The 19,330-nt window shown below is 37.2% G+C and overlaps 1 protein-coding gene across 1 annotated transcript in view; it reads right to left on the reverse strand.

The window, feature by feature from the left end:
- Positions 1-9,929: 9,929 nt before the first annotated feature.
- The window catches only part of LOC124615785 (metallophosphoesterase 1), a 166,822-nt gene continuing 157,421 nt past the window's right edge, over positions 9,930-19,330 (reverse strand). The window contains exon 9 of the mRNA XM_047143903.1: positions 9,930-10,391. Coding sequence (XP_046999859.1) covers positions 10,230-10,391 — 162 coding nt within the window. The 3' untranslated portion in view covers positions 9,930-10,229. The remainder of the gene's footprint in view (positions 10,392-19,330) is intronic.

Below are 19,330 nucleotides of genomic sequence, written 5' to 3' on the forward strand. Positions count from 1 at the left end.
GTCTTGTTTGATCCATGATGTAGTGGACATGCATCTGGCTTTGTACCCAATATGATGACTTTAATGTCTTATCCTTGGCCACATTTTAAAATGTAAATCTAACAGGCAATTTTGATTAGAAGAATTTCTTGCATCTGAAAAAAATTGGAGTTACAATTACCCCCTCAGTTACAGATGAATAACAGAAACATTTACTGGAAAGAAAACAAACTCAGCATCATAAAATAACCACAGTTCACAGTATGGACTAAAGAAAAAAGTTATTGTAAAGAAACTGAAGTTGGTGCTGGAAGCAGTGTGCTGTTACAAAAATATGAATGTATCAGACGTACAATGAAGCCATGGTTAGTTTACATTTTTTGTTGCAGAAATTTGTGTGAGGCTAATACTGTAATTTTACAGGAGCAAATTAACATTTAAGATGAGAAATAATACACAACAGTCAAGAAGATAGGAAACAACCTCTCTGGACACATACTTTTCATTTCAGTGTCAAGACAAACAATAACTTATACAATCTGTGGACACACATTATATTCAGAACAAAGCCATGCATCAAACTTAAGTCATAAAAGCTCTTCCTACCTATCAGAATCACTGTAAAAGAGGGCAGTTGATTTTCTAACTTCACATTCAATGTTCCTTTAGGCATCACCCACATTATAACTAGCTATTTACTTTGTAGCTGCTACTTAAAGCAAATTTGGTCCCTGTCTTTTCTTGACACTTATTAAATAAGGGGCTGTGGTTAAAAGATGGCCTTGCACAAAAATAAAATAATAACAAGAAATTACTAGATACTGTAACTCTTTCCAACTTTTTTTTAATAATTTGCACCGTAGTGATTTAAACACTTCTAAAGAACAACCTTTAGGTACAAATTACCAGTGCAGACACCATTGCTTTGTTGCACCTCTCACCCTTCCCCACAATCAATAAAATAATTAATAAATGTGTTTACAATTAAAACGAAGTGTTACTAAAATGATACATACAGATTGAGCTTGAAAGCACTCAAAGAACAACTTTGAAGTAATACATAACTGTAACTATATAAAAGTCAGTTTCAGTTAGCTAATCTAAGTTGAGAGGAAAAAATAAATAAATAAAATGTGGCAAATGATTAGCAGAAGTTTGTGAGTGTTATGAAGGTAACAAGCATTGATGCCAGACTTCTCTGTGTAATTGTATCAGGTTATGTGGACAAATCTAGAAATACATTGTTTTGCGAAAATCATACCAATAATGGAGTGTTAAGTAATTTTGTTATTTTCTGATTTCATTAGCAAAAATAATTTCTAGCCTTTAAGTTTTCTCTATGTTTCATTTCATTCTTTAATTTCAACTGGATATAATTTTTGTTTCTATACACACAAATTGGTATTACCAAGTCTGAGTAGAATGCAATGATTCTACTGCTTACATTACTATGGAACTTAGCTATAGTGCAAATGCCCTGACACAAAACAATACAATACAGCAAACTATAAAGGAAAGAAAAACAAAAAACAAAAAAAGCAAGCAGTGAAAGCCAGATTTATTCTGAGTTATTAAAAAAATTAAGGTCCAGAATCAGAATCAGAGCTACATCCTTCAATAAAAATAGTTTGGTAGGCAAGTATGCAATTATTCTCATTGTATTCAAGAAAAGATGCACTTCTTGTGTGCAACAACTGTAAATGAATTACTTTTCTTGACATAATCTTACTGATTTGCCTTTAAAATAAAATAATCTCCTTAACCGAAGAACCAATGTACCTTCCACAAAATCATATCCACTCTGAAGAAAGAGTTAATACAGATGACCAGATATTGTTAGAATTTTTTGAAATACACAGTGTCAGCACACACTGATATGCAAAAACATGAGACAATTTAAAATACCTCCAAAATTATTCATATTAGTTAAAATGTGTATTGAAGAAATTTTCTACCATATAAAGACACCAGTAGCAGAAACTGAAAATTCTGAGCTGGACGCTGGACTGAGAGAAGGGGATGCCACGATATTCATATTTTTAACCTCATTTTAGAGAATACTGATGCAGAATTTACTAAGACTGACCACAAAGCAAACCAGCTGCAGAATGCAAACATTACAAGATGTTCTTTTGTAGATGATGTAACATTAATAAGCAGTTTCAGAACAGAAGTAATCAGAATGATGCAAAACTATTATTAAATTGCTGATGAAATAGGTGTAAGTTTTAATGAGGAGGAAAGAGAACTCCAAGTGATAAGTAAGGAAAAATTTGGAGATAGATGGATTAATGTTCAAGAAAGCTGACCACTTCAAGTAGCCATGGAGTTTCTTCAACATGAACAACAGAGCAGATATAAAAATGTTCCATTAAGTTTTGAGTGTGCAGCAGCAAGAATTCTCCTTCTTATCCTAATTATTTGGCTGTATAACATTCAGCCACCTTCAGAGTGAGCCGCAAGACTGCCACTCCAGTGCTCGCTTCATCCCTTTATACTCGTGTACCGCATGACTGCGCATCCGGCCACAGATGCAAATGCGCCAGAAACGTTTGTTGGCGGAAGAGACGTGCACAATGCACGAGTTACATCTATGACTCCGCAGTCGATCTGTGTTGGCATGTCGATATATCAATGTGAGCTGCACTGTGACAATGTCTTTGTGAGTTTATTACACCAAGTGCCAGATTCCATGATTTATCAAGGTTGAAACAACTATCTCTATTAATTCAATTCGTCGTTAAGCGAATCTCAATTGCCTCCTTCACTATCGAGTCCCAGAAAGATGATGTAGTTGCCAAAATTTCGACGTTGTCATACAACATACTGTGACCAGTGTCAATACAGTGCTCTGCCACTGCCAACTTGTTAGGTTGTAAAAGTCGTGCGTACCTCCGGTGTTCCGTACATCTTTCTTGAACAGTACCAGTTGTTTGTCCAATGTAAGAAAGGCTACATTCAAATGGAACTTTGTAAACTCCAGATTTTCGGAGCAGCATATCATCTTTGATGGAGCCCACAAGTGCAGTTGTCTTGAGTGGGGGACGAAAAATCACTTTTACTTTGTGTCTGCTGAAAATCCGTCCTATTTTTGATGAGAGGCTACCCACATATTGCAGGAAGGCCATCGATTTAAAGGTTTCTTCGTCTTCTTCTGCTTTCTTTATGTGCTCTTTCAGCTTCATTTTCAGAGCCTTCTGTATTTGCTGTGGGGAGTACCCATTCTCTTCAAACACTCTTTGTAAGTGGGACAGTTCATCTTGCAGACTGCTTTCGTCAGACATAATATGCGCTCTATTGGTCAAAGTTCGGAGAACACTCATTGTCTGGGCAGGATGGTGGCAGCTATTTGCACGTAAATACAAATCTGTGTGCATCAGCTTCCGATACACTTCTTGTCCCAAAGTGCCATCCTCTCTGCGCCGAACCAGAACATCCAAGAATGGACAGCATCCCTCCTTTTCCATCTCGATTGTGAACTTTATTGGATTGTGGAGAGAGTTCAGATGACTTAAGAAGTCTTGCAAGTTATCTTCACCATGCGGCCAAACTACGAAGGTATCATCAACATACCTCCAGAAAACCATGAGTTTCAAGTCAGCAGATTCAAGCGCCTTCTCCTCAAGTCTTCCATAAATTCCTTCGTTTATCAGTGCCATCCTCGACAATTAAAGCCTCGGCAATATTTACATTTGGACAGCCTAAATAGTTTCCAAAATTTCCACTTTTATTCTATCTTCTTCATTACTTTAATAATTTCCTATGTATTTTTCTGCAACAGACTTAACACTGTTTCATTAATTTATCGTGGCGGGGGGAAAAGATGGAAGTAGAATTTCCGGTCTTCAGCATGCAAAAAATTTAGTACTGTGAAAGCAGATGATACTATCCTAGCTTTCAGAAGTATTAGTTCCTTTCTCAGGAAGGAGAGAGGAATTGTTCGGGAAAGTTAAAAAATACAAAGCAAGTCACTCAGATCCTAGGAAGAGGTTGCCCCACCTGATGTGAGGACAAAGCGAGACCTATCCACCTCTCCTATCTGAGGAAGCAACTTATAGTTCTATACACTAGGACAGTGCCTTTCCCTTCTCCACCTATTTATTGGCAATATCACTTTTTTTTGTCTCCTGTAGGTAATTCTGTGTCATAATTTCATAGTTTAACATTGTTTATTACAGTACATCCATACTTAGTTCTCTAACTAAAAAGTACCATTTTTCTTCAGTCAGGCACTTTTTTTTTCATTTTAACACAATTCATATTTTATATAAATAAACTCCATTAAGCAGACTGTTACAAACATCCTACAAGGAATTTTTCTCTGCATTTGTATTTTGTCTTTCACTAAAAATTACATACAAAACATTAAATATTACACACTGCAGTCACATGGTTTATCCAAAACAATACCCTAGGCTCCTCGCATATGTCTATCAGTCAAAGTCACAATTTCATAAATTCCAGGACACCAAGCTATAAAATCCAACAATCCCATTTTTCTTTTTTCTCCATGCTTTGACAATACTTAATAAGAAATAGTTTTATGAAAACTTGAAATCTCCAGCTTTAAATTTTTATTTTATGTGTACTTTTGCAGTTTTCAAACCAATATTATTAAATTACAAGAAAATTAAATTATACACCTCTTCTTATGGATAGCCTGCTTAAAAAGACTGAAGTCTTCTTTGACCCACACAAACATTGTGACTGCTTCCAAAATACAGTTCAAGGTTCGCTACAACAGACATCACCATAACCTAAAGAACTGATATTTTTCACCCACATTAGATTTATTCATCATCCTGTAAAATCATTTTATGCAATGTAAGGTATGGTTTCCCAGAAACCACCACATATGTGATTTTCTGGTCTGTTTCTCCCCTCTTATCATTAAAAATATACAACACGGATGTCAGGAGAAAGCAACCACAAATCTATATGAAAACAAAAAATTCTCAAGTGTTTACATGAAATTCTAACAATAAGCAATAAAAATTGAGACTTTTAAAAATATAAAATTAAAAAAATCACTTATTTATATGCTTAGTCAGGTACAACATTTGTTACATGACACACCAATTTTACTACTACAAATGGAACAGTTTTGCATTACAACAGAAACATCTCTATAGTTTCTATATGTACACACTTAAATTTATCAACTATACTTGGTGCAATACACTCAGATAAAATAAACACTTTATTTTTGTAAACAGATAAACACTTACTGTTCACAGCCCAAAGAAACTAAAAATATGTATAAATGTCCCAAGACTCATTATCTGTTTGGTAAAAGAAGCCTAGGCAACTGGTCAAAGAGTGAGCAATAAGATCAGATGAAGTAGAGCAAAATGTCTAATAGTTTTGTGCTTCCGTAACTGTTTCAAACAATATTACATAACGGCAAATTATGCCTTATTATGACAGCAGACAATGAGAGATTGCAAACATTTGTCATTAGTGAACCATTGGGTTGGTCTTTTCCCCAAAACATCAACATAAGTTTCCTTTGCACACTAGGCATTAGAGATGTGACAAATTTTACGACTGTGATGGGACTTTAAGTGCTTATCTAATGTGATCAGCAAGTGTTAAATCAATCTACAGTATAACATATAAAACCCACTTAGCTGGCCCAGGGTTGCTACATCCCCCTTAGAGAACTTCCCTGGGTAGAAGGATACCCTAGATAAGAGTGTTACTGAGGAAATCAAATATACGGGGTAGACTAAACCTAGTAAGTGAGATCTGATTCCTGATTAGGAGTGGCCTTTACTCCAGAGGAGAAACCTCTGGGGCTACCAGCCTTAGTTTCAAGACTGAAGATGGCATAATGACCATCTTCCCAAAAGACTCATGTGCTCATGCATGATGGAAATTACTTCAATGGATACAACATGAGCTTAACAGTCCCCCACTAGGACGACTGATGCAATTGGGCTTTTGCATTCTAAGGTGCCCAAAACATACTGCAGTAGCGAAGAGACAGGGTTTCCCAAAACCTCAAAGTAGATATCAAGAAGAAGCACATATACTCACACTAAACAAAAATACACTAGTTAAGAGAGATTATTGATTCTGATTCTCAGATCTGTCAACAAAGCATAAATAGGCATGCTCCTTTGAACATAAAAACCCTGGAGAGGTTAAAGAGTTCTGAGAAGAACCTGAGGACGCCACATTCAACATATCTCAATGTCATGTAATAATCCTGCTACATGATATAAATGTACAGACAGACAGGGGGAAGGAACTCTGAAACATAGAAGATGGTTTCTCAAAAGAGAAAATGAAGCAATTGAAATGAAGAAAAGCTTACAAAATACTTCAGGCTATTCAGCCTAAAAAATAGTAATATGATGTTGAAAGACTTTTCTAATAACATGAGGACATTGCTGTTACCAAACCAGGTGAATACCAGCTGGATAACAGTCATCAGAAAAAAGAACATGAAAGAGGTACTGAATGTTGAAGTCAGAAAAGGAAGTGAGATAGAATAAGATCATTATCTCACTTGGATCAAGGTGAAATTTCAATCTAACAAAAAGAAATGGGGCAGACAACAGCAAACTCTGAAGCAAACAGAAAATGAATAACTCAAAAGTAACTGGAAAATATAAGAAGGAAAAAGAGGTATGGGACATGGAAAGATATTGAGTAACACACAGAAAACATCAGAAAGAACTGATGGTGGAAGCAAGAGTGTGAAAGCAATCTCTTAAATAGTCAAGAATTCTGGAAGTGGTGGACTGGCAATTAGACAGTAATTGAGATTGATTTAAAGCACCTAGAAAATCGATGACAAGAGTACACTAAGGGGTCAAAAGCCAAGCAGACCAATCCAAACAAGATGAATTAAAAGAAAACTTTAGAAAAATTGACATGGGTGCATTCTATATGTGAATGAGAGATAATTAACAACCAGAGAACAAACTAGCAGAGTGGCAGTAAATATTAAAGATAATATCAAAATCTGTTGAACACTGCAGTACTGCAAGAGAAACAAGAACCAAGTGCAGCTAAGGAATGTGAACAATCAGAAGAGATACTCCAAGAAGAGGTAACAATGGCAATCCAGTGGTTCAAGAACAATAACACAGCATGGGAAGATCAGCAATCAGCTGAAACGCACAGAAAACCATATTAGTAGGATTTAGAAAAGTTATGTAAAGCACTAAACAGATACGCAATGTCCATCGCAAAATTAATAAACGAAGAAACAAGATGACAATATTGGCATTTGTATATTTCAGTGAAGACATAGCACTCTTTAGACAGACAAACTTGATCAGTAATGCTTGGTAGCACTCACCTGCTTTAAAGTATTTCACACCTTTCAAATATGGTTTTGGATAGGTAAGGCTCACATCATCAAGTTACCGAGATTCAGCTCAAGTGATAACAACACTAAAAATACTTGCAACAAATTTGCGGTATTCATAAAACACACTGAAATACGGGCCCTTGTCCTATATTAAAATCGTCCACTTCTGTCTTTATCAGCCCCACCTCACACCACAACCTCACACTATGTTGTGTCATCCTCATCAGCTGTGCCTGGTGCACTGTTGTAGTGTGTAACGGGGCTGTCAAAGATAGACGTGGACAATTGTAATATAAGACAAGGATCCGTGGGTCACTGGACTTTATGAACTCTGCAAAGGCATTGTTAGTTTTAGTGTTGTCATCATTTGAGCTGAATGCCAACAAGCTGATGGTGAGAGCACTGTATTGAGAGAAGTGCATTTAAAATAAATGAGTACCACCACATATTACTTAACAATGTCTACCTCACATCCAAATAATGGATAACATTAAAGACAAAATCTGTTTAAAATCTTAGATGAATCCAGAGTAAATCACAAGATCAGACTGCTGACCAGGGAAACACAGATACCAATCTGAACTACAATTCAAGGAAGAAATATCACGCCTTTTTGAGGTCATGACAGGAGTGACAGGCTTAACACAAATACTTTTAGGCAGTTTTTGAAGAAAATAATCTGAGAGGAAGAGGAGGAGGGGTGGGGGGGGGGGGGGGGGGGCAAGAGGAAATTAATGTTTAATGTTCTGTCGACAATGAGATCATTAGAGATGGAGCACAAGCTCAGATTAGGGAAGGAAAATGGCCTTGCCCTTTCAAAGGAACCATGCTGGCACTTGCCTGAAGTGATTTATGTACATCACAGAAAACTTAAGTCAGGATGGCCAGATGCGGGTTTGAACTGTCATCCTCCTGAATGCAAGTTTAGTGTGTTACCCAATTATGTGCCACCTCGCCTGGTATAATCTGATAATAGACAGCAAAATTCAAGAGAGTGGGTTACAGGAATGGCAATATGAACACAGATTTTTGTAACATTCAGTGATGATTCAATTGTTCTAATTGAAACAGAAGAACAGAAAAAGATCATGTTACAAATGTTGCATGAAAAAGCCCAGTAAATAAATGTGAAAATGGAAATTAAGAATACATTTTGTATGCCACAATCATAGTGTAGATATTTTTATTGTTCCAAGAAAAGCGGTTTCAATAGCCTTATGCTGCCATCATCTGATCTTACAGAACATTTTATAAAATTGCCATGTTACATTACATTACATAAAGTCAAGGCATAAAAGACACTCCTCACGTACACATATCTTGATAAAAATCCAGTTGATAAAATGCTCGTAGTTGATAAAATACAGAGTTAATAAAATCCTCATACCATCCATGCATATTGGTGGCAAACATGACTCTCCCAAGCTTGCCATACAGCACTTGGCACAGCAAACTTGGGAGAGCAATATTTGCCACCAATATGCATGGACGGTATGAGGATTTTATCAACTCTGCATTTTATCAACTACGAGCATTTTATCAATTGGATTTCTATCAGGGCATGTACACATGGGGTGTACCTGTTGTACTTTGGCTTCATGTAATGTAACATGGCAATTTTTAACAAGTTCCATAAGATCAGACAGCAGCTCAAGTCTGTTGAAATCAGTCATCCTGGAACAATAAAAGTGTCTACACTGTGATTGGATCTTTGAAGAAGCGTGTTCATCATTTCCAACCTTATGGATCATCCCCACAGCACAGCATGTGTACCTTACAAGATGTGAACATGTTGATTATATGAAAAGACAGAAGTAATGAATGTAAATGATGGACTGAAAACAATTTGCAGAATAGTTACAGTGTAGATAAATTCAAATATCTGGGCAAGTGGAAAAAGAAAAAAATAAAGAATTGTAAATATGGAGCAATGAACTGACAGATGGCCTGAGAAAAAGAAGGCTGAACTTTGTCAGGCATATGTACAGGATGGGCATCAAAAGACTTACCAGAAAAATCCGAGAACACTCTAAGCAAAGCAAGTGTGCCACAATATGTATAAAAGATGTAGCAAAGAACTTACGGAAGCTATGACAAACTGGAAGACACAATGCACAAAGACATGTGCAAATAAATGACACACACACATTCATAAACTTGGAAAATAGCAGAGTATCCTAGCACACTGGCTGATGGAGACCAGAAGCCAGAACATGAAGAGGTTTTGGGAGTAGAAAAAGCCAGATATGGAGAAGCACATGTTAAACATAGTCCTTGGAAGTCCTAACTGCACCTAAGAATATATATTCACATTTCAGCACAAAATAAAGAAAATCATAGAAGTTGGGATGGGAGTATGAAGTGTTGTCATGCACTCCTCCAAAACTGAGGGCAAAACAATAGAATATCCTTAGAATGTAAAAGTCCCTCTTCTACATGAAAGACAGTTTGTTTCTCAGCTTTACCTTTGCTGCAAAAATTGTAATGGGGTTTAACAGGAAGTGAGTAATTATGCACAAAACTTTAACAAAATTATTCTTTTATTTAACATGTTTAAGATTGTAAAAAATATGACAATATATTATTAACTCAAATTAAGAAGTTTTTATTTTGTACTCACCATTTTTTGAAAGTTTGGAAAAAATTTATAACTATTGCTAATTCACAAGTGAACGGTAGTAAGACATAAAAGTCAGGCCATCCAAATGTTTAAGAAATCAACCAAAATATTGTGCAGGTAGGAAAGGACATCCACAGAATATAAAAGGTTTAAAAAAAATAACAAATTTCATTAAGTAAAACTGGATTTAAATTATCTGTACAGATAAATTATTTATAAGACTCACATACAATTCTGAAAATAATATTTGCAGAGTTACTGAAATATGCTCTTAATCTGTGAAATTTCAAACAACAAAATACAATTTTATTTCCGTTTAAACCATCGAGTACGACGACAAAACCTTCGGTAAGTTAGAATAATCCATAAAGCAATTGACGTTGCACCTAAGATGTAAATGCTTATTATTGTTGATTCTTGAGGCATCATACATTTTGAAACTGCATAATTGTTTGGTGTAAATACAGCCTGCCAACAGACAACAAAAAAGGGTTGTATATAGAGATAGTCATGAGTCAAAAGCACAAGGTAATAAACTAACACAAAGTAGAGGTATATAACACAGAATTTAGAATCAGATCCTGACAACTTCCATTAATCTAATGTATGTTTTTACAGACACATGAAATAATCATAAATTTTTAACAAAGACACCGATCACTTATTATAAAAATACTTAAGATCATATGATGATTATGACGCATGTACAGAAAGTAAGTACCATTTCGTTCTACCATCACCACAGCATTGAAGTTTCACAATCTGTTCATTTTCTCTCCACTGATGCCATTACAATCAGATTTTGCTGCGATTACATTCATTGCCGATCACTCGAAATGAAGCGACTTGACAGTGCTTTGACATTTCTTACCAATACAGTAATGAGGGTGGTGAATTCTTAAACATAATTGTGACTGGTGATGAAACTTGGGTTTGTTATGTCACTCCAGAATCAAAACAACAGTCAATGGAGTGGAGGCACCGATGAACTCCCAAAAAATAAAAATTCAAAACAAACAATCAAAACTCCAGGTTGGAATAGCAACAATATTAGGAAATGAATAAATTGCTACTCACCGTAAAGATGACATGTTGATTTGCAGACAGCACAATGAAAAGACTGTTACACATTACAGCTTTTGGCAAAAGCCTTCTTCAACAAACACACCCATTCACACAAACAAGCACACATCGCACACACATGGCCACTACCACCAGCAACTCTGAATGTAACATGACTACCATGTTGAATAGTAATCTGGAGTGGGGTGGGGAAGTGGGATGAACAGCAGAGTATCAATGAGAGGAGAAGAGAGCGCTGTCTGACGCCATGCAGGGACTAGAGACTGCCTGGTGTAGCATCGGGAGGTGTGCTGTAGTGTCAAAAATGGAAAATGGAAAGGGAAAGGAACAGAAAAGGAGGAGAACAGGGAAGAGGAAAGGATGATGCATACAATGACAGAGGGTGCCACACAAAGAGGGTGAGGGAATGTAAAAAAGGAGGAGTTGACAGGGCGAAGGGGTGCAAAGTGTTGGGTGGTGGGTGTGGGAACAGTAGGTTGCCGTAGGTTGAGGTTGGAATAATTTTGACAGCAGAGGGTGTGTTGTAAGGATAACTCCCACCTGTGCAATTCAGAAAAGCTGTTGCTGGAGGGGAGGAAGCATATGGCCCAAATTGTGAAGCAGCCACTGAAATCAAGCATGTTAGGTTCAGCTGCATGTTGTGCTTTGGGCCACAGTTTGGCAGTGGCCGTTCATCCTGGTGGAACTGGTCGGTAATCATACCAATATAAAAAGCTGTTCAATGGTTGCAGCAGAGTTGGTATACAATATTATTGCTTTCACAGGGGCCTGGGCGCTGATAGGGTAAGATAAGCCTGTGACAGGACTGGAATAGTAAGTGCTGGGTGGGTGGATTGTGCATGTCTTGCACCTGGGCCCTCCACAGTGATATGATGCCTGTGGCAATGGGCTGGGATTGAGAGTGGCATCAACTAGGATGTTGTGGAAGTTGGGTGGGTGATGGGACACCACTTTAGGAGGGTGGGAAAGAACTTTGGGAGGATGTACCTCATGTCAGGGCCTGATGATAGATATTCAGAATCCTGATGAAGGATGTGGTACAGTATTTCAATCAGGGGTTTGTAGTTGGCTCTTTTGGGTGGTGGAAGTATTGGGGGTATGGGGCGGGCGAGGAGGGGGGAGGGGGGGGGGGGGGGAATAGCAGAGGTAATCTGTTTGTGGACTAGGTTTGGAGAATAGTGCCTGTCTGTGAAGGCCTTGGTGAGACCTAACAGCATAATACAAAAAGGATTTCTTGTCACTGATAATGTGCCATTACTGGGTGGAAAGTCTGTATTGGAGTGATTTTTTTTATGTGGAATGGATGGCAGCAGTCACAACCCAGGTACGGTTGGTGGTTAGTGGGTTTAATGTGGACAAAGGTGTGGATGGAGCCATCAAAGAGGAGGAGGTTGATTTCGAGAAAGGTTGTGCACTGTATTGAGGAGGACCAGGTGAAATGTATGAGAGAGGAGGTGTTGAGGTTGTGAAGAAATGAGCAAAGGGTGTCTTGGCCCCGAGTCCAGATCAGGCATCATTGTGCCTGTCTGCGGCTCAATGGGTCTTCTGTATGGTGTGTAGCAATCTGCCCTTTCCTAATATTATTAAAACTGAAAATAATGTCAGCACATGTGCACTGTGTTCTGGAGCAGACTGGCATTCCACTTGTTGAGTTCCTCCCCAGACGTGAAAACATCAATGCGGTCTGATACTGTGAAACATTGAGGAAACTTGGGTATACAATTCAAAACAAAAGGCATGGAATGTTTGGACAAGGTATTGTGATGCTTCATGACAATGCACATCCCTATTCTGCTGGAGTCAGTCAAAACCTTATTCAGCAGTTCAACTCTTACATTGCACCTTCTGACTTGAAGTGTGATTTTGGAGCTAGGCGGTTTGACAACAATCTTTCTATGAAGAGAGTATAGAAAAGTTCGCTTCCTGCTATGACAAATGGCTGAACAATGGTGGAAACTACATAGAAAAATAGTTTAAGAAATGCCCTTTCTTGTAAAAATAAATTTTGGTGTGAAAGAAAACTATTTTTGTGTGTTTTTTCCACAACAGTACTTACTTACTTTCTGGACATACCACATAACTAACACAACTTTATGAATTATCCTAATGGTTGTTGTAATTTATCAGTCCCAGATAGGAATAATGACACATTTCACTAACACATAAAGCTGTTTGGAAGCTTGAGTATCTCAGAAGTTCAGTACCCTGAATGTCATATCAGTAGCATTATGTCTGCTATCTTTTTCCTTCATAAGAATTATGTGCTACTTTACCATATTCATGCTGATGCAGGTAGGATGAATATTTTGTTTTATGAATTGATATTTTCAAAGCAGATATTGCTTTCCTGAATACTTTAGAATAAAGTTGTTTATCTCCTAGTGGTAGGTGCTACAGAAATACGTAAGAATGTATAACTTAAGACGGGGATTAATGGGAAAGACGACACTTTCAAACAGGCTCACCCCATTAGATGATGATAACATACATTTGGATGTAAGAGATTTGGAGAGTAAGCTTATCATTTTGAAGAAATGTATTTATTTGTTTTTATAACCATTCTCATTATCTGACTTGAGATCCTTTTACTGTAAGTTATTCAATTTTTAGTAGTATCTTTTAATTAAAACCTATTACTAAACACACTCATTGTTCTGTGCACCAGTAGTGGCGTAGACGTCCCAACTGAAGCTCTGTTTAGCCTTCTTGCCTGGTGATTCTGAAAATCCAATGATACCTCACTTGATATTAAATGGTTCTGTTTACAGTCCCCCCCCCCCCCCCCCAAATTATGTTTTATCCAGTGTGAAGTACCAACATTCCAGAAACTTGTGGGAACATAAAAAATTACAATTTGTATTTTTAACATGTTTTAAAAGTGTTTGCCACGATAATCTTGGCACAATAATATTATTCTTTGGAATAAAACAGAAAATGAAGTAGTTTCATATTTCAGGGTGGTTGTAATTAATGTTTCTTGTTGGGTGTGATAACAAAATAAAAGAAACTGAAAAATCTAGTTAAATTGAGTACTTAATGAAAATAAAGAGCAACAAATTGGTGACCCAAAAATGAATGGTGAGACGACGACATTTGCAAGCTAGTTGCGGCGAAATTTTCACTTAATTCTTCAACTTGGTATACTGTATTTAAAAAATGCACAAAATGTCAACAGTAAATGGACCTGAAAGTAATAATCCTGAATGCAAGCTGGAAATTGATAAGGTAAGCATTAGCTACCATCATTTTGGACAGAACAGCCAGACATCTGGTTCCATCGAGCCAAAGCGGAATTTACAATCACTGGTATAGCTACTGAAGTGACTAAATTTAACTATTTACTCGGTTAGCTGGAGCCAAAATTTGTTGGAAATGCCTGGGACCTAATTACAAGTGATGCGAACAATAAATATTCCCTTGCAAAAGAATGACTTTTGACCATATTTGAAGGAAGTGAAGAGTGTTAAATTAAAAAAACTCTAGAGTGGGTTATAACTAGCCAGTTATTAAGGAAAATGCGGGGCTATGCTGGTACTAATGTGTCAGACAAGATCTTGAAAACACTTTGGCTTGACAAACTTCCTGATAGCATTCACAGTATTTTAGTTTTATCTGATGAAACAGAGGATATGATTGCTCAAATGGCAGATCGTATGATCGACATGCATCCTATTGAGGAGGTTCACACTGCATTAGTTCAGTCCATTCTGTCAACACTGTCGAACACATCAGTAAAAGATCTTCTCTTAAGAATTGAAGAATTGGAAAATGAGATAAAAATGCTTTGAAAACTAAGCAGGCACAGATCACACAGTGGAAGTAGAAGCAAAGCAAAATTCAATAAAAATGGAAAGTACTGCTACTATAATTTTAAATTTGGCACATTCTGTAAGCTTGAAAAACTTGTCAGTGGCCAAACAAGGAAAACTAGAAGTGGTAGACACAACAGCGGCTGAGTGTTCTACCCCAGTCCCGTATCAAGCTCCCAATATTGTCTGTTTGTTAAAGATCACAATAGTGGAAGATACTTTCTTGTAGATAGTGGTGCAGATTTGTTTGTTATACCAGTTTCAACAGGCAAGAAAGTAAACATTCTGACTTCGATCTTTATGTTGCAAATGGTTCCGAGATAAAAACTTACAGTTCCAAGCTGATAACCATAGATTTGAGGCTTAAACATAATTTTCAATAGCCATTCATTGTTGCAGACATATCAAAAGTTATACTGGGGGCTGATTTCCTTCATCATCATGGTTTACTAGTAGATCTCAAAAATAAAAAGTTCATAGACAACATCACCAAATTAAACATTTCAGCAGAAGTAACCACTGTGAATGCTAAAGACCCAGTAAGCTCACTCTATGCAATATGTCAGTTTTCTAAACTTTTGAAAAGATTTCCTGAACTAACAAAACCAATCATAGTACCAATGCTGTTGAATTGCAGCATTACACCACTACATCCAGTGGTCCACCAAAATACAGTAAGGCTCGTAGATTCGACCCACATAAATTGCAAATTGCTAAAAAAGAATTTCGGTTTCTGTTAGCTACACGTTGTTTGAAGCCAAATGACCAGTGGCGAGTGTGTGGAGATTATTGTCATCTGAGTGACAGGACTCTCCCAGACCGGTATCCAGTTCTATGAGTTGATGTTGTAAATTTTATCCTTCAAAATAAAAATATATTTTCAAAGACAGGGCTACTAAAAGCTTATTATCAAATTCCAAAGAAGACAACCCAAAGACAGCTATTATTACACCTTTTGGTCTTTGTGAGTTTCATTATATGCCCTTGGGACTTCATCATGCACTCAGCACATTTCAGTGAATTATACATGACATTCTAAGAGAACTAGATTTTTCTTTCCTGTATTTGGATAATATTTTAGTAGCATCAGAATCTCCAGAGCTACATGTTGAGCATCTAAGCTCACTCTTTAAGCAGTTGAATGAATATGGTCCTGTAATAAATGTTGGAAAATCAGTATTTAGTGTACAACAGCTAACATTCTTAGGACATTTAATTACACCTGCAGGGACAAAGCCAGATCTGGAAAGGGTTGCAACGATAATAAACATTACTGTGGATCACCTACTTCTATCGTGGGCATTTGAAACATGCTGCTGAAAACCAAGCTTTGCTGAATGATCACTTGACAGGTGCAACTAAAAATGACCGAAGATGTATTGACTGGACAGAAGAAGCAATTGCTCAGTTCCAAAAATGCAAAGAAGATCTTGCAAATTCTATGCTTTTGTCATTTCCTGGATTGCACAATCAACTTGCTATGTTTGTGGATTCACCAGATTTTGTGACAGGTGCTGCACTGCAGCAGTGGCAAGATAGACAGTGGATATCAATTGGACATTTTTTTCCAAAAAAGTTCACAACAGCATGAAGGAAGTATTCCAAGTATGACAGGGAGCTTCTTAGAATATACATGGCTGTCAAATATTTCAGGTATCTGTTAGAAGGAACAGACTGGGCATCAAGACAACTGGACCGATATAAAAAAAGATGTCAGAAATCAGGCTAAAACATGTACGGCTTTTCAGAAAAATAAAGTATCATGACATGTTCAAGTGCCATTAGGACCATTTCCCTGTCCTGATGAATGCGTCAAAATAATTTACCTTGACCTGGTAGGACCAAACCCTCCTTTCAGGAGAATATACTTCTTGTTTAATGTTGCATTGACAGAGTTACAAATTGCAAACACCATACCAAATAGTGACAGACCGTGGAAGGCAACTCAGAGCTATTTCAAGTACTATCAAAAACCTGTGGTTGTAATCAAATCCAAACTACAGCATATCATCCTCAATAAAATGCAAAAATTGAAACATTTGATCAGACACTTGGAGCAGCCATCTGTGCCAATGCAATTGCTAAATGGACTCAAGTAATACCTGTAATCCTTCTTGGTCTTTGATGCTCAATTAGAGAAAACACTAAAGCTACAATTGCAGAAATTGTTTATGAGAGTATGGCACAAAGAGGGACTCAGACTTGCCCCAATTTGTGTCACAACTGAAGCAATATATGAATTGTCTGAAAGTAGCTCAGTATTTCCACAGAGCAAAAGAAGCACCTTTCACACACAAGGACCTCAGCAACTCAACACATGTGATGGTATGGGTTGACTGAGTGAAGAAGGCATTAGAGCCTCCAGATGAAGGCCCATAGGAAGCGACTGAAAGGAACCTAAAAACTTTTTGGACTTCAAGCGAAAGACCAGATAAAAACTATCTCCACTGATCGATTGAAACATATGTACCTGAGGAATGATAATAATACACACCCTGAAGACACTCCAGTTAAATCATCAGCACACACGACCAACAACCACATTCTACAGAAGGTGAAAAACCAAGAACAACAAGATCTGGTTGTGAAATTAGATTTCCAGCAATATTAGTTGAAGTCCTAAAACTGACTACACTACTGAGAAGGGGGTGATGTGGGAACATGACAAATTATTATTTGTATTTTTAATGTACTTGAAAAGTGTTTGCTGTGATTAGGTTGGCATAATAATATTATTATTCTCTGGTATAAAACTAAAAAAGAAATTTGTTATTTCATAGTGATCGTAATTAAAGTTAAATTGATTCCTTAATGGATGAAAAGAGCAACAAGCTCATCTTCTGGTAACTATGCTGCATAGCCCAATGAATTTGGTGACAGACTGTAAGTACTACATGTTGTCACAGCATGGTTTACAGCAATTTTGGAGCATGTACATATGTGTTAGAGTGGAGCAGCCACATAATTAGTTTGTATTCCAGACATATTCCAACAAAGGATCATCTTGTTACGGTTGGTACACCTCTTTCCAATTTTTCCCCTGTTGTATGTAATGTGATTATTTGGAATGCTACAAACATTGATATCCACACTCCCTGCAGACACATATACACATTTGTTAACAAAACAGAGTCCATTTGAATCAAAGCCATATAAGACTACAACAGAAGAGGCTATGACACAGAATGACAGAAACTTTGATTCTACTCATTTCAGGGAAACCCACTAGCAACTAAGTTGTCGTCAGCATAACATTATAACAGCACACTGAGAGTAAATGAACTTATACACAGCTGCATTGTTCTGGCATGTTACACTGACTTCTCGTGCTGCAGCTGGAAGAATATCACTATGATTTATCCCTTTTCCTGTTGCAGCTGAGAATGATGTGTGAAAAAAATGACTGTTGGTAATCACCAATTTTTTTCTGATTTTCCCATCATTTTTTGAGATGTACATCAAAGGAAGTAATATGTCCCCTGTCTCTTCCTGGAATGCACAATCTTCGAACACACCTCTTTGTGGTGTAAAATGCTTCTCTTGTAGCAGCTGCCACTAGATTTTGATGAACATCTGCATTGGTCACACACTACTGCACAAATGCACGAAGAAAGGTCTCTCTCTTGATTGGGTCTCCTGCTTTTCTTCTATTAATCCTACTTGGCACTTGCCTCATGATAGTGAGCAATGCTCACAAATCAGATGATCAAGGATTCAATTTCTGACTGCAGACTATCAACCAATCTAGCTTGAGATGTCCTCAGATATAACTGGAAATTTCAGAAATGACTCAAAGCTCCTCAAGGAGATCATTCAGAAGATGATTCACTGGTCAACAGCTGCGGCCCAGCAATGAAGCCATCGATGGCTTAATGAACAGTGACAGATTCTCTAAAGCTGATGTAAGAGCAGGAGACTTACAGAGATTAGACAGTTATACCCATCATTTAATCTTTGGGCTATTGCCCAAAATGAGTGTACTTAACTGTTCTGTATGTGAATAAAGACAATCTATTTACACATTTTGTACCAATGAGAAGAAAACAGTCACAACTTTGCTAAAGTGGGTGTTGAACATGACCAACACAGAAATTCACAGTTGGACCCTCGATTAGCAAGCTTCTGTCATCAGCATGCAATACAGTTTTTGAACGGTCATTAGATGAAGATTTATGTAGGTTAGAAACAATAGTTAGCCGAATGTTATGCTCTCCTATTCTGAGGTTATTTCCATATGCCTGAGCTGGAGTCTGTTAATGAGTCTGGAGTCTTTTTTTTTTTTTTTTTAGGGCGCAAAACTTCTATGGTCATTAGCGCCCGGTCCGTGACTTACGAAACAGTAAAAAGCCGAAATTGAAAACCAGCAGCAATGGGAACGAAAGTCATAAAATTGGAGAAACTAAAAGCAGAAGGAAGGCTTAAAAATCCACTACAGAAAGGGGTTGGTTGTCCCCAAAAAAAAAAGCTTCAAATGACTGACGTCATTTCACTGGCACTAAGAAACTTGAGAACGCA

This window comes from Schistocerca americana, chromosome 5 (genome assembly GCF_021461395.2).
Source record: "Schistocerca americana isolate TAMUIC-IGC-003095 chromosome 5, iqSchAmer2.1, whole genome shotgun sequence".
Classification (NCBI taxonomy): Eukaryota; Metazoa; Arthropoda; class Insecta; order Orthoptera; family Acrididae; genus Schistocerca; species Schistocerca americana.